Raw genomic sequence first — 15,904 nt, forward strand, 5'->3', positions numbered from 1 at the left:
CATTGTTTCTGCATTTGAGGTCTGATGTTTAATATTTCGCCCCAGTCTCCGCCTTTATTCGGTCCGTCACGCCTCGGTGCGTTAGTGCATGTGTGCGGGGCAAAATGGCTGCTTCCGCCTTCCCGCAGACACAAACAATAGCGGAAAAATTATCGGACTGTATGTGCTGTAAGTCCGATGCGCTGCAGTCGCTGATCGGTGAGTGCGCGCACTTATGCTCCGTGCATGACAATGCATGACATTTGCATGTGCTCCGGACTCTCTCACTTGTAAAGCTTGCATGGCATGCGATGGTTTTAAATGATTTAAGACAATCCCCTAGCTGTCACATCCAGTGTGCGTTATAAATCACACATGCCAGAAAATGGTCTCGCACGGGTCCAGTCACAGAGTGCACGTCTGGGGTAGACAGACACATTCCCGCGCGGTTTTAACAAACAAAGTAAAGCATTGTCACATTTTGATACTTCACAAAGGCAGTTTTTAACATCCCGTCAGTTATTTTTTTAATGAACATATGTTAGGATCACCCAAATTAGGCTTCGCCATTTTACTTGAGAGGTGTGTTTTGGATGTTGGAGCGCGCGTTTTTCTCGCTTTTTGCGCGCTGTCATTTTCTCTCATAAAATGATTTCGCAGAAGACATTCATGTCTCTTTATTTCGTGCATTTATGTCGAAGAATTGCTGTTCGTCTGTTTAATGTAATTTTTGTATGATTCTTATAAGTATGCTATTAAAGGAAAATAATTCAGTGAGGAGAAAAAGGGCTGATGATGGTGCCAGATTTGTGTCTAGGACAGATCAAATGACACAAGAGAAACGCCCACAGCAGCAATGCAATCAAAGCTTATTATATTCAATATGCTGAAAGAATCAAAACCAGCACTGAGGGGATAAAACGAACCCTGTGCTACTTGTGTGCAGTATATTTCTTGAATTTCCCCTTAGGGGAAATAAAGTGCTTATTTGGCAAAGTTGACTTATTTTTGTAAGCATTCAATTTAGTGACTGACATCTGATAAACCTGTTATTTGAGTTGTTTGATTTGGTTAAACCAGTTAAATAAAGCCTGTTGCTTTAAAAGAGTGAAACTTAGTGCTAGGGTTTTCATACTGGTTTCGGGACTCCGGGGATCCCCAGGGACCCAAAAAAAATTTAAGAGAAAAAGACAAAACAAAAATAGTAAAAGTCTACGGTGTAACCATTTATTTTAAGTTTGTAAATGAAAATTAACGTTCCTTTATACCAAACATGGATATACATTTTCGGAAAGGGGTCTCTTGCTGAAGGTTCATCATATGTAGGGTCCCTGCAGCTATCATAAAGTTCGAAAACGCCTGGTATAGCGTATGCATAGGTGTTCTTGTAGTCCAATAAGTATACCATTGTGTTAGCAGTGCAAAGGTCATGGGTTCGATCCCCAGGGTTACACATGCAATAAATGTATACTTTGGGACTATGCACTTTAAATCATTTTGGAGAAATGCATATTCCAAATGCATAAATGTAAAGCTTTTTCAGATATTGATATTAACCGAGGGATTTTGGTTGCATGCAGTATTATATACTGTGACCCATTCTGTAAAAAGCCATTTTTTGTGACTGTTTTCACATAAAATCATCCTACATAATGCAAAAATGTCAGAGATTGAAAAAGTGAAATAAATGACTGAAATCAAACTTTGAGGCTTTAATTAGATTATAGACTTTAGCCTGGAATGGATTTCACAGAGAGTCACATACAGGTGTAAAAAAGTTTTTCGATCCTTTTCTGAATTGAAGTGTTTTCAGACCTGAGTCTTTGTTTCAGAACCTAGTGCATTTTGTTCCTTGGCTCGGTTTGTTTAGGCATATGTGAACACGGCAATCGAGCTTGGATCCACACCAAAACAACCGCTACGAGACCGCCTGAACGAGGTGGTCTTGGCCCAATTGCAAATTAACTTTGGAACGGTTCGCTATAAGTGTAATAGCAATCCGACCCAACGAATATTGCTTTTTTAACCATAAACATACCTGATAGCTCTTTGGTGAGCACATCAACGCAATTTAAAACCAAAGCGCACCTGTTCCTTATAAAGTGTCTTTTAATTACTCTTCTCCGCAATATGCACATGAAAAGAATGAAGAATGAAAATAAGTTTTGATTCCTGCTCAAATAATGAAGTAATATAACCACAGATATCAAATCATCCACAAAATCATTCCACAAAGCTGCTGCTGTCTGTCCATTCTGAAGGACAACTTCGAGGGGAATCATGGAAATTAAACAGATGCACTCTGACCAATTAAAGGAGAGTTAATCGCATGTGACTTGTATTAACAAAGTCTGGTCTGTTGCTTTGTGAAAGTGAACCAAACCAAGATGACATTGCAACATTGTAGGCATTAAACCCCCGGTTTCGGAACAAGGCAATCGATCTACAGGTCTGAAAACACCCTTAAGCCCTAACACCGTGTGGCCCAAACCTGCTGTTAGGACCAAAATATAAGTCCTAATTTATAGTATTTATCATTCTTCAAATGAGAGTCTTGCAAACTTGTACTAGTTGTCCTTGAAGTTATTAGACTCCACAATACTTTAATGTAATTATTATTCGGTCTGTTTAGGTGGTGAGGAGGTGGAGGATGATGACGAAGACGAGGAGGAGGCCAAAATAGCCCTTACAGATAACTTGTCCACAAGTCCAGGAGAAAAAGATCTGTTTTCCCATCAGGAACAGACTCCTGAATCCAAAGAGACAGACTCCATAGGTACAATTATTTACATTTAAAGGGATAGTTTACTGATCAATAAAAATTGTCAATATTTACTCACCTATGAATTGTTCCTGTATAAATTACTTTACAAAAGAGAGTTTGTAACCAAACTGATCTGGGGCACCATTCACTTCCATAGTATCATTTTTCATACTATGGAAGTGAGTGGTGCCCCAGATCTGCCTTGTTCTGTTGAAAACAAAGGAAGATATTTTGAGGAATGTTTGTAACCAAACAGACCTGGGGCACCATTCACTTCCATGGGGCAGTCTTAGCCTAGTGGTTAGAGAGTCGGTCTTAAGGGATAGCTGCCCACTGCTCCGGGTGTGTGTGTGTGTTCACGACTTGCAGTGCGTTTGTTCACTACTGAGATGGGTTTAATGCAACGGTCACATTTCCAGTGTGACATTGCATACTTGACATGCATGTCACACTTTCATTTAGTATAATTTTTCCTACTATGGAAGTCAGTGGTGCCCCAAATCTGCTTTGTTCTGCTGAATGCAAAGGGAGATATTTTGAAAAATGTTTGTAACCAAATAGCTCTCGGGCACCATTTACTTTTATAGTATAATTTTTTCTACTATGGAAGTCAGTGGTGCCCCAGATCTGCCTTGTTCTGTTGAAAACAAAGGGAGATATTTTGAAGAATGTTTGTCACCAAACAGCTCTGGGGCACCATTTACTTTAATAGTATATTTTTTCCTATTATTGAAGTCAGTGGTGCCCCAGATCTGCCTTGTTCTGTTGAAAACAAAGGGAGATATTTTGAAGAATGTTTGTAACCAAACAGCTCTGGGGCACCATTTACTTTAATAGTATATTTTTTCCTACTATTGAAGTCAGTGGTGCCCCAGATCTGCCTTGTTCTGTTGAAAACAAAGGGAGATATTTTGAAAAATGTTTGTAACCAAACAGCTCTCAGGCACCACTTACTTTTATAGTATAAATTTCTCTACTATCGAAGTCAGTGATGCCCCAGATCTGCCTTGTTCTGTTGAAAACAAAGGGAGATATTTTGAAAAATGTTTGTAACCGAACAGCTCTGGGGCACCATTTACTTTAATAGTATATTTTTTCCTACTATGGAAGTCAGTGGTGCCCCAGTTCTGCCTTATTCTGTTGAAAACAAAGGGAGATGTTTTGAAGAGAGTTTGTAACTAAACAGAGCAGGGACACCATTCACTTCTACAGTGTTATGTTTCCTGCTATGGAAGTCAGCGGTGCCCCAGATCCTTTTTGTTCTGTTGAAAACAAGGGGAGATATTTTGAAGAATGTTTGTAAACAAACAGATCTGGGGCACCATTTACTTTTATAGTATCTTTTTTTCTATTATGGAAGTCAGTGGTGCTCCAGATCTGCTTTGTTTTGCTAAATGCAAAGGGATATTTTTAAGAATGTTTGTAACAAAGCAGATCTCGGGCACCACTGTCCTCTATAGTAGAAAAAACTAATACTATGAAAGTGAATGGTGCCCCTGATCTGCTTGGTTACAAACATTCTTCAAAGTATCTACCTTTGTAATAAGCCAAAGACTGTCACCAAGGTTACCTCCATTCCATCATGTTTTACTCTATTCTGCTTTCTTTTTTAGCCTCCAGTTTATTAAAATGCGAATTTTGCGGCGCTACCTTTGAGACACGTCGAGGTTTGTCCAGCCATGCCCGCTCTCACCTACGCCAGTTAGGCATCGGTACGTCAGAGAAGAGTGGAGCACCTATTGACCTCCTACGACAGATCTCTAAAGAACGTGCCACGGATACACGTTTCACTGGCACCCCTCCATCCATGGCGTCACCTAAAAAACCCCAGCATCATGCCCTGTCTATACCCAGCCCCACAAAAGATATCGAAACCGAAGAGGAACTTCTAGACACCAAGCCTACGGTCTCGTTCTCCGCAGGATCAGTTGTAAAAGTTTCCTCGTCCCCGGCTACTTCCTCCGTGGCCGGCTCTTTGCCCTCGTCTCCATTCGTAAAATCGCGCTCTCCTTCTCCAGTACTGAGAAAAGCTCCCATCTCTTCCTTGCTGCCTGTTTCTTCCCCACTGCGATCCCAGGAACACAAAACATTGGGAAAGAACCAGGCCACAAACATCTCCAGTCCCACCAAACCATTTTGGGCACCACAGGACACAGATGCCCCTTTGAATCTTAGTAAGAGATCGTTTTTTAATAATTTGCACTCTTCCTCTTCTGCCTTATTAATTTATTTTTGCTCACACTCTCTCTTTTTCTAGCGATGGAGATGGACTCCAAAGACATTATATGCCAGTTGTGCGGTGCATGGTTCGAAACACGCAAAGGCCTCTCGAGTCACGCTCGGGCCCATCTGCGCCATTTCGGGATCGAGTACTCGGAATCCAAAGGCTCCCCCATCGACCTACTCAACCGCTTCATTCTGACCGATGACTTCAAGCACAAAGCCAATGCCTTTCTCTCGGATGGTCCCGAAGACCTGAGGTCCCATAAAACCAGCATGGCTTCCCCTTTACCCTCCACATCTTCCACTAAAAGGCCTCTTCCATCAAGTCCTCTCCTTTATAAAACAACTCCATTGAGGACCAACATTGGCTCCAAGGCTACCTCATCTTCTCCCCACACCTTGTTAGGTCCACCCGCAAAGAAGCAGAAATCCTCGGCCATGCAGGTGCTTCATTTTAGTGGTGGTGAAATGATGTCCTTCCCAATAGGTAACAGTCATGGATTGCTTCCTGAATTTGGTAATCTGTATTTGCACGTTGTTAACATCCTTGGTTGTTTTTCTTCCAGAGCCAATAAAAGATGTGAACTGTGAATTTTGTGGAGAGCTTTTCGAGAACCGCAAAGGTCTCTCCAGCCATGCCCGTTCCCATCTGCGCCAGCTCGGCATTACAGAATGGTCCGTGAATGGCTCTCCCATTGACACGCTACGAGAGATTATAATCCGTCGAGGTTTACCGTCCATCACACCTCTTAAATCCCCAAAGTCCCCTTCTTCTCCGGGTCCGGTGGTGCCTCGGTCTGCTCTCCATTCCTCTTCCCCAACCGGGAGTGTTCTTGGGCGTCTGCCTTTCCACTTTCCTCATTCCCCGATCCAGGATCAGACCGCTACCCGGAAAATGTCTCCTTCAACATCCACCGCTAGTTCTTCTCCGGCAGTGGAGATGGTTAAACCAAAACCGGAGCCTGAACTTGTAGAAGTAACAATGAAAGGGTCAGATATGGGTGTAAATGAAGGCTACACCCCGGAGCCGCAACATTCCGGTTTAAGCAGTTCAGATAATATTTATCCAGTCAACTTCGGTAAGCTTAAAAACTTTCTCCGTTTTTAATGAGATAACTAAATGGGTGATTCTCACGAAAACTTGGTTTTAAAAATGTCAGGCATGAAAATGTAAAAATTGCTTACATTTAATTTTTTCCCCACCAGACATTGAAAAACAAAGTCTGGAGTAAATGGGAACATTAATTTAAAAACTTTTACTTATCATTTAACACTTTTTGTAACATAATTTAAAAAATTAGTCCTAAAAAATCTCATTACCGCAACAGTCAGAAAACATCAACACTGACATATTTTCAAAATGACATGACAAACCTGAAAGAACATAATTTGGAGATTCTGCACATTCATTTAAAATCAAAGTATTATGCTTCTATTAATTAAATTAACATTTAATAAGCATCTGTTGCGGTAATGATAATCAAAATGTCGTGTAAGCATTCTGACAAGACAATATTTCAAATTAACTGTAAAAAAATGATCTTACCTGGTAGCCGTCTTGAAGTAACTTGTCCATGTGCTTGGTCACTCAAAATCAAACTTTATTAAAATTCTGTATGTGTGCTTAAACTGTTCTCAAAAAGTGTTGCGGAGGATGAGAACAACAGGCATGGACACATCATTTTCCTACATTTTCTTCATTATTATTATACATGAATATTCAGTAAATATTTTTTCTGTCATCTAAAGTAGTCTAGCAAAACATCCATTTATTTTTTTTCTTAATATTTTTGTGTTAATTTGATTAAATTACAACATAACGCATGTTCAAACACAGCCGGACACATTGCGGTAATGAGAATTTCAGCAGAAAATGAGATAAAATTTACAATTATAAATTCTTATGTTGAAATCACACATTGTGCAAGGTAGAACACAGTATTGTGTTAATTCTGATGCTTTTTAATGTTACTATATTACACATTTTAAAGCTAAAATCATTAGTGCCGTGGTGTTTCAATGGTTTCGTGAGAATCACCCAAATAGTCTTTTTACTAAATCAGTTTTTCTCTCACAGTCATGACACAGGAGAAGGAACCTTCCCGCGACATTCGATGCGAATTCTGTGGCGAATTCTTCGAAAACCGCAAAGGCCTCTCGAGCCACGCCCGTTCCCACCTGAGGCACATGGGAATCACAGAGTGGTCCGTAAACGGCTCGCCCATTGACACGTTGTGGGAAGTTATGAGACGACAGGGAACAACCCCTGCGTCTGTTGCCTTGGGAATAAAGGGGGAACTGGAACAAGATGGTAGGGAATCATCGAACAGTCCGAGCTATCATTCCCCCATGCTATCCCGCAAGTCGCCCCTTAACCTTCTCCACTCTGGTTCGCGCCTTCATAAGCATGGCCTTGGAGCGGTGAGCTTAACCTCCACCTCATCTGTGGCCAAGTTATTTGGGGTGAATCAGCTAAAGAAGAAGGTGCAGATGGACGAGGGAGCACCGGGAGAGAAGTCACTGCCTATCCCATCGAAAAACTTCTCGAATCTGCCACAGGACTATTCCTTTAAGAGCAAAGTCTCCATAGAGAAACATGGAATGGGCCACATGGGTAAGGGTGCATTTTTGGATGACATTGAAGACGGTCTGAGTAAAGAGTTTACAATGAGTGGACAATTATTTGTACTGCTTTTAGATAAATGAAGGGCTGGTTTCCCAGAAAGGGTTTAGATTTTGCCAAGGCTAGGCCTTAGTTATATTTGGTCATTTAAAGGTCACGTTCTTCCTGATCCCATTTTTTAATCTTTAGTTAGTGTGTAATGTTGCTGTTAGAGCATAAATAATACATGCAAAATGATAAAGCTCAAAGTTTACTGCCAGGTGATATATTTTCTTGAACAGAATTCGTCGTTCAAAGCCTACAGCGAACGGCCGGTTTGGACTACAGCCCTCTACTTACCGGTTGAATGATGTTAAAATAAAAGTTTTTGATTAAACTCCGCCCACATGAATACGTCAGTCGCCAGCTAAGCTCAAACGAATGAAAACACACTAAACAAACTACACAATCATGTCACAAACATGTTACGTATTTCTGAAGGAGGGACTTCATAGAACAAGAAAGCCTGTTTTGAGGACAGTGAAAACAGCATTATAGAGATTGTGTGAAAACGATTTTTTTTTTTATTTACACGTGAAACATGAACACATGTTATAATGCGCACTGTAAACACAATCAAAGCTACAGTTTTGGATCAAAACCATTCACAAAGTTGTCTTAAAACCAATAGCCAATACACCTTTTTGTCTTAGGGTAACTTTTTAAGATGTGTGTGTCACTACAAGCTGTTTTCAGAGCTCATCCTACTGAAAAAAGCTAAACCCAGAATAAGCTGGTGAGCTGGTTTTAGCTGGTCTCCCAGCCTGGTTTTAGCTGGTGTAGCAAGCTGGTCTAAATGTGTTTGTGTTACTTTTTAAGCCGGTCAGGCTGGCAAACTAGCTGACCCACCAGCTTTGCCAGGCTGGGAGGAGCAGCTTAAACCAGCTTTCACCACCCTAAACCAGCTAAAACCAGCAAACCAGCTTAAAGGGATTGTTCACCCAAAAAAGAAAAATCTGTCATCAATTTTTCATCCTCACGTTGTTCTAAACCTGTATGAATTTCTTTTTCTGATAAACACAAAAGAAGAAATTTTGATAAATGTTGGTAAGCACACAGTTGACGGTACCCATTGAATTCCATCGTACTTGTTTTTCCTACTATGGAAGTCAATGGTTACAAGAAAAAAGAAATTCATGCAGGTTTAGAACATGAGAAAATGATGACAACATTTTCAGTTTTGGCTGAACTATTGCTTTAAGCTGTTTTTTCAGTAGTTGCAAACATGCATTTTAGTCTGGAGCTAGACTTTAAGGGTACCCCGACTATAAAACACATAAATGGCGTAATAGATATACAGTACACTGCGATTAGCTATATGAATGTAAAATTAAAAACAGTACAAATGTAAATCATCAAAAGACATCAAAAGGTTGCAGTCTTAACTCGTTTTATTAACGCTACAGTGAGGTAAACAATCTAAACAAGTCTTTAATCAGTAGATTGTAAAATTATACCATTACACGCCTTCGACCCAGAATGCACTATACGTGAAACAATGGCGGCTTCCACAGCCTAAAATGAGCATTGTTGGGATCTTTTAAAGTACTGAAAATATTTAATGTGTTTCTATCAATACATTTTAGTAGTAGAAGGCAAATTTAAATTATTATAAAGGGGTCATCGCATGAAAATCTGACTTTTTAAATGTTTAAGTGCTATAATTGGGTCCTCAGAACTTCTATCAACCTAGAAAACGTGAAAAAAGATCAACCCAGTAACTTAGTTTTGATAGGCCATTCTTTGCAAGCATGTGAAAAATTAGGTCGTTCAGATTTCGCCTGTTTTGTTAGGTAGGTAGCAAGGCCAATTACAATAATACTGCCCTTTAATCTGCACTATAGTGCAGAGAGAAAGAGAGAAAGAAAAAATAATTGACTGCACAAGTAAGTTTCAATTGCAACAAACCACCATCATGATGATGTTTGCATTTCATCATCTCATTTGCATCTTAAGGACACACCCAAAAACAACACATTTTTGCTCGTACCTACAAAATTGGAATTTTAACATGCTATAATAAATTATCTGTGTGGTATTTTAAGCTTAAACATCACATAAGCACTCTGGGGACACCGAAGATTTATTTCACATCTTAAAAAAATCTCACACTGCAAAAAATGACTTTCTTATAGTATTTTTGTCTTGTTTTCAGTAAAATTATCTACAAATTCTTAAATTAAGATGTATTTTCTTGATGAGCAAAATGACCTAGGAAAATAAGTCTAGTTTTTAGGCAAAAAATGTACACTTTAAGTAAATTAGTGCTTAAAACAAGCAAAAAATCTGCAGATGGAATAAGACTTTTAAAAAAAAATAAGTTTACTTTTTTCATAAACACTTAATTCAAGAAATCTTTTCTTATTCCACTGGCAATTTTTTTGCTTGATTTAAGCACACGTTCGCTTAAATGTTATATTTTTTGCCTAAAAACTAGACTAGACTAGATCTTAATTTAAGATTTTTTTTTTTTACTAAAAACAAGACAAAAATACTAAGTGAAAAAGTAATTTTTTGCAGTGCATAATATGACCCCTTTAAAATACTTATAGTATCCCTATAAAGGTATAGTTCACCGAAAAATTTAAATTTTGTCATCATTGACTAACCCTCAAGCTCTAGACTTTCATACATTTATTTTTTTATGCTGAAAAATGTTTGTAACCAAGCAGATCTGGGGCACCATTGACATCCATAGTAGGAGAAAATCATACGATGGAAGTGAATGGTGCCCCAGATATTTTTTGTTTTTAAGCGCTGTCTGTGAAACCACTCCAAAAAGTCTCAATTCTGAAACTCCTTTTAAATTCAGATACCATTTCAATTCATCATTAACCTTTTTATTGTTCCATTTCAGATGCCAGTTGTGAACTCTGTGGATTTTACTTTGAGAACCGAAAAGCTTTGGCCAGTCACGCTCGAGCACATCTGCGGCAATTTGGCGTGACCGAGTGGTGTGTTAATGGTTCGCCCATCGAGACGCTGAGCGCCTGGATCCGCAGCCGACCGCAGAAGGCAGCAGAGATGCAGCAGAGTTACAAACAAGGAGCCCGTTTTGCCCAGAAGAAAGTATGATAACTAATAAAATGACATTGTGATGCTTTTCAATACTAATAGTCAATAATAATGTGGCATCTATCATCTGGTTTATGTTTTGTATGTTTAAATTACAATTGGAGCTGATTATTTAAAAAGGGGGTACAATTTAACACATGGGGTCGAGGGGGTCTTTGGGGTCAGTTGTAGTATTACTAGGGTCCACATTTTTTGGAAAAAAATAGGCATCAAACAAAAATAAAATAAAATAAAGAGCATAACGTTCCCACAAGTGAAAATGTTATGTAGTATGCCAATTTTTTTAAAATATTTTTGTAACGTTACCACCATTAATTTAATACATGTAATTAGGTTCCCTGCTCCTCTTTATCAATTAGGGGTCCTTGGCCTAAAAAAGGTTGATGAACCCTGATTTAACATGTTAATTTAGTGTGATCTTTACGCAATTTAAAAATGTGTTAAATATGAGGTCTACCCCTGACCTGTACGTATATTGTGTAAACAATAAAAAAATGTTTGGCCTATAATAAAGTGTTTTGGTTATACTTGCAGAGATGCAATTCTGCTCTTCCGCCGCCCCGTGATTCTGACCCTACGACTCCTGCTTCCCCCAAGCCCACAGTGACCAAGTGGGCATCTCTCACATTGCCCCAAAAGAGGGCAATAGGACGGGATGCCAGCAGCTCTTCCTGGGGTTTATCATTAAGGGCAACAGAGGCAAAAAGCAGGAGCGGAAGTTCCACACAGCATGGCCCGATTCCTGAAAGTCGTCATTCCAGTAACGCACTTCCACACGCGCAGGTGGCCCATAGTGAACTCAACGTCCGTGTACCACGAGGTCAGGACTCAGAAATACCTTATTTCATCCGAATTTTCTTTTATGCATGCAAAATTTGTACCTACCTTACATTTTTTTCACCTAAGGATTTGAGAGACGGCCACCGAAACATCCGTCACATGGCGATGGAGGAGAAAGAGAGAGTGGCCCTCCAAAACCTCGCTCCGGTACCATACCTGCTCTTGTGCCAAAGCCCCCTTCCACCCCACTGGTTAGACTTGTGGGTAAAATTTACTCACTGAAGTGCCGGTGAGTTATGCTTGATTTCAGTTAAAGCAACACTATGTAGTTTCCATGTAAAAATGACTTACAGCTCCCCCATGTGGTTGAAAAGCGCAACAGTGTCTTGTATCAGACACTCTTCTGCGGCCAGGGGGAGGGGCAGGCCTGTGTGCTCTACCCTCCACCACCACTTTCAGAGTGTGATTGTAGCAGCTAGGAGGCTGCTCAGGTTGCAGCAACAGTACAATTTGTCCAGTTAAAAGTTGTACTATCACTGAAATAATTTTAGAGACATTATTTAAAGGTACAAAAACTACATAGTGTTGCTTTAAGTTTGATGTTTGCTAATGACACAGTACACTTATTAGCATAAACCTTTATGCACACAAATGTTGGGTACATCTGCCCAGATTATAATGGATTTAAAGCTGCAGCCTCTCTATCGCCATCTCTGTTCGAAGCATATGATTGCAGGTTACTTTCGTATATAGGTTTATAAGTTCTTCAAGATTAAATTAATATCTTAATTTGACCCAAACTGCGTTCACAGGCATTTGACGCATACGCACAAACATTCAAAAATACGGTGGGGCGTGTACTATACCCTTTAACTCTTTCCCCGCCAGCGTTTTTAAAAAAGTTTGCCAGCCAGCGCCAGCATTTTTCATGATTTTCACAAAAGTTTAATGCCTTCCAGAAAATGTTCTTCTTTAAATATATAAACAAACAATATATCAGATGAAAGAACAGACCCTCTGCTTTCAAACAAAAAACCGTTTCATCTTACCTTCATTATTTCTCTTGTAATCACCTCTCAAACATGGTTAGGTTTCTTGAAAAACACCCAATTTTGAGCAAAACGCTGAGATAATTCAATTTTTGTGAAGGACTTTTGATAGAGATCAGATGCAGAGCGATCTTTAAAGCATACACGGAGTTCTTTCTCTTTCACATGAGGCGCTACTTCCGGGTTGTATAAGTTGCGGAAGTAGCGGTATTGCGGAAAGACAAAAAAAATATCATCATTGGCGGGGAAGCGTTTTCTCTTAATTGACGAGATATCTCGTCAATGGCGGCGAAAGAGTTAAGTATACCCTGCCCTTTAAGAGCTCCTATGGTTCGATTGACGATTTTATATTTCATTTAGTGTGCAAGTGTGTATTAGTACATGTTAATGATATGCAAAAGATGATATGCATCTCAAACGTAAAAGCGATTGAAATCTGGAGCTACAAAAATGTACGATGTGAAAAAATAATGTGTTTTTTGAACCATAAATCACACAAACACATTGCATTATACAACCCCAAATCAGAAAAAGTTGGGACACTGTAGAAATTGTGAGTAAAAAAGGAATGGAATAATTTACAAATCTCATAAACTTATATGTTATTCACAAAAGAATATAAATAACATATCAAATGTTGAAAGTGAGTCATTTTGAAATGTCATGTCAAATATTGGCTTATTTTAGATTTCATAAGCGCTACACATTCCAAAGAAGTTAAGACAGGTAGCAATAAGCGGCCAGAAAAATTAAATGTACATATAAAGGCTGGAGGAGGACCAATGTTTAGGAATAGGAATCTTCCTATTCCTTCCTAGCTCTTTCGAAATCCAAAGTGAGCCAATATTTGGCATGACATTTCAAAATGTCTCACTTTCAACATTTGATATGTTATCTATATTCTATTGTGAATAAAATATACGTTTATGAGATTTGTAAATTATTCCATTCCTTTTTTACTCAAAATGTGTCCCAACTTTTTCTGATTTGAGGTTGTACAAAATACACAAAATAACGTTGTCTTTTAGCAATGACTTTACGTTAAGTCCATTTGTACTAAATTTCTCAACTATTTCTTATAGGTTCTGTGACGTGGAATTTCACGGTCCTCTCTCGGTACAGGAAGACTGGATCAGGCACCTACAGCAGCACATCCTCAACCTGAACTACAAGACTGAACCGCCCGTGAAGGACGCATCTCCTAAACTCCCAGCCGCTACCTCCACCTCCACTACAACCACGACTCTCACTGCCACCCCCTCTGTGCCGCCCCCAGACCCCGCGGCCACGCCCACACCAGCATCTGAACCTGCACCCACTCCGGCCCAAGCCTCAACGCTGCCCCCTGTGGCCACCTCAGTGCCACTACCCACATCAGAGCCACTTTCATTCCCCGCTAAATAGTGTCGCTTCCATATATGTATGTATCATAAGCTATTATATCTCTTGTTTTGTTTCTGTACAGACTGTTACTGAATATTTGTTTCTGAGAGATTTCGTAAAATCTCTGATATCGACCCACTTAAAACCTGCCCTATATTAGACAAGCATCTGTTCTGACAGATACACACTTGAGGTAGGTCTGTTGCCATGGCAGCTCTCATCTGTCTTTTGGCTCTTAATGATCAGAATTATTTAAAGTTAACGAAAATTTCATGCATTTTTTAGGATGCAGAACGAGTATGAGGTAAGTGTTAAATAAACTACCCCGATTCATGACGTTTATTGTCAAGAGGTGCTGGAGTGTCTGTAGCCCTACCAAATGATAAATCGTCGACAAATCAAAGAAAAACAAACAATCAAAAGGCACAAAACGTAAAAATATGACATAGCACTTAAACTAAAGTTATTGATCTCATCTGCTTCAAGCATAGGCAAATTCAATGCCGTGCAGCTTTGACGTTTATAGTACAGCCCAGTTTTTATGTTGATGATTCCACAAACCTTTCTTGAAGGCTACAAGCTATGACCGAATCTCGTCACTGCGTAAATTGGATGATCAGATTCGTCTAGAACCAGTTGCTGCTAAATATTTAAATAAGCTAAGCACATTGAGTTATATGTATCGTTCTAGCACATGACCAACATTTGGAGAAAATAAGCATGAAAGTTCTGTTATGTCTAGCATACAGGTGTTAACATTTTGTTTGGCACATTATTTTGTAGCGCATTTGCACATAAGCTGTATCTTACACGAGAAAGTTTTGCATGATGCTTCGATGAATCTGATCTTAGATTGCAGCTTTTGCCTTTTTATTTTATTATTTTATTTCTCTTGTTAGTTTTGTGCTTGGCACAAAGTAAACTCTAAATGAAACAGCTGACAAAGCTGTCTAAAAACGCCGTCACTTTTAAATAATGATGAAGCTTTCTGAGAAATTGCCTTGGGAGTAAGTATTATAGGACTAAAGACATAGACAGTGAGTCAAAATACGTCTATGGCTTAGCTGAATGGCTACACTACATCATTTTGAATGTTGCTTGAGAGTTTAAAAGTATTGCACTTTTATCTGGGATGAATTAGAGAATGAATGTGTTTCAATTTGATTACCGAATCGAAGTTAATACAAAGTACAAAGTTTTGCCCATGTTTTTTTTTCTAATAAAGTCAACAACTTGAACTTGTTTGTGACAAAAGATGGATTTCAAAAAACCCCGGGCCCAGTTGTTTAAAAAAAGTTTAAAGTTTGTGTAAAGTCAGATATTAAAGGGATAGTTCACCCAAAAATGAAAATAATGAACCCTCGTGACTTTCCAAACTCGTAAGACCTCCGTTCATCTTCAGAACACAGTTTAAGATGTTTTAGATTTAGTCTGAGAGCTTACTGACCCTCCATTGAAAATCTATGTACGGTATACTGTCCATGTCCAGAAAGGCAACAAAAACATCATCAAAGTAGTCCATGCGACACCAGTGGGTCGGTTAAAATGTGTTGAAGCATCGAAAATGCATTTTGGTCCAAAAATGTCAAAGATTGCGACTTTGTTCAGCGTTGTCTTCTCTTCCGCGTCTGTCGTGAGGCGCATGCGCGAGACTCGGGTCACGTGACTGCAGTGACGCGGCTGACGTGTTATTTGGTGCGCCCCGGCTTTTTTTTGGGGGGGGGGGCGGTTGTGCGCCCAGGCTTCGTTTACAGTCTGAGGTAGATGCGCAGTAAGTTTGAAAAAAAAAACTTCGCAAACATGTCTGAGGATAACACGTCATCCGCGGCACTGCAGTCGCGTGGCTTTGGTCTTGCGCATGCGCTTCGCAGCAGGCGCGGAGGGGAAGACAATGCTGAATGGGGTCGTGATTTTTGTTGTTTTTGAACTAAAATTTATTTTTGATGCTTCGACACATGCCTGGCTGACCCACTGATGTCGCATGGACTA

The 15,904-nt window shown here is 39.5% G+C and overlaps 1 protein-coding gene across 1 annotated transcript in view; it reads left to right on the plus strand.

The window, feature by feature from the left end:
- LOC141351147 (uncharacterized) overlaps positions 1 to 15,285 on the plus strand; it is a 29,726-nt gene extending 14,441 nt beyond the window's left edge. The window contains exons 10-18 of the mRNA XM_073857641.1: positions 2,612 to 2,755; positions 4,357 to 4,917; positions 5,001 to 5,453; positions 5,533 to 6,045; positions 7,044 to 7,580; positions 10,486 to 10,697; positions 11,238 to 11,523; positions 11,610 to 11,772; positions 13,615 to 15,285. Coding sequence (XP_073713742.1) covers positions 2,612 to 2,755; positions 4,357 to 4,917; positions 5,001 to 5,453; positions 5,533 to 6,045; positions 7,044 to 7,580; positions 10,486 to 10,697; positions 11,238 to 11,523; positions 11,610 to 11,772; positions 13,615 to 13,936 — 3,191 coding nt within the window. The 3' untranslated portion in view covers positions 13,937 to 15,285. The remainder of the gene's footprint in view (positions 1 to 2,611; positions 2,756 to 4,356; positions 4,918 to 5,000; positions 5,454 to 5,532; positions 6,046 to 7,043; positions 7,581 to 10,485; positions 10,698 to 11,237; positions 11,524 to 11,609; positions 11,773 to 13,614) is intronic.
- The last annotated feature ends 619 nt before the right edge of the window (positions 15,286 to 15,904 follow it).

Source organism: Misgurnus anguillicaudatus, chromosome 19, assembly GCF_027580225.2.
Source record: "Misgurnus anguillicaudatus chromosome 19, ASM2758022v2, whole genome shotgun sequence".
NCBI lineage: Eukaryota > Metazoa > Chordata > Actinopteri > Cypriniformes > Cobitidae > Misgurnus > Misgurnus anguillicaudatus.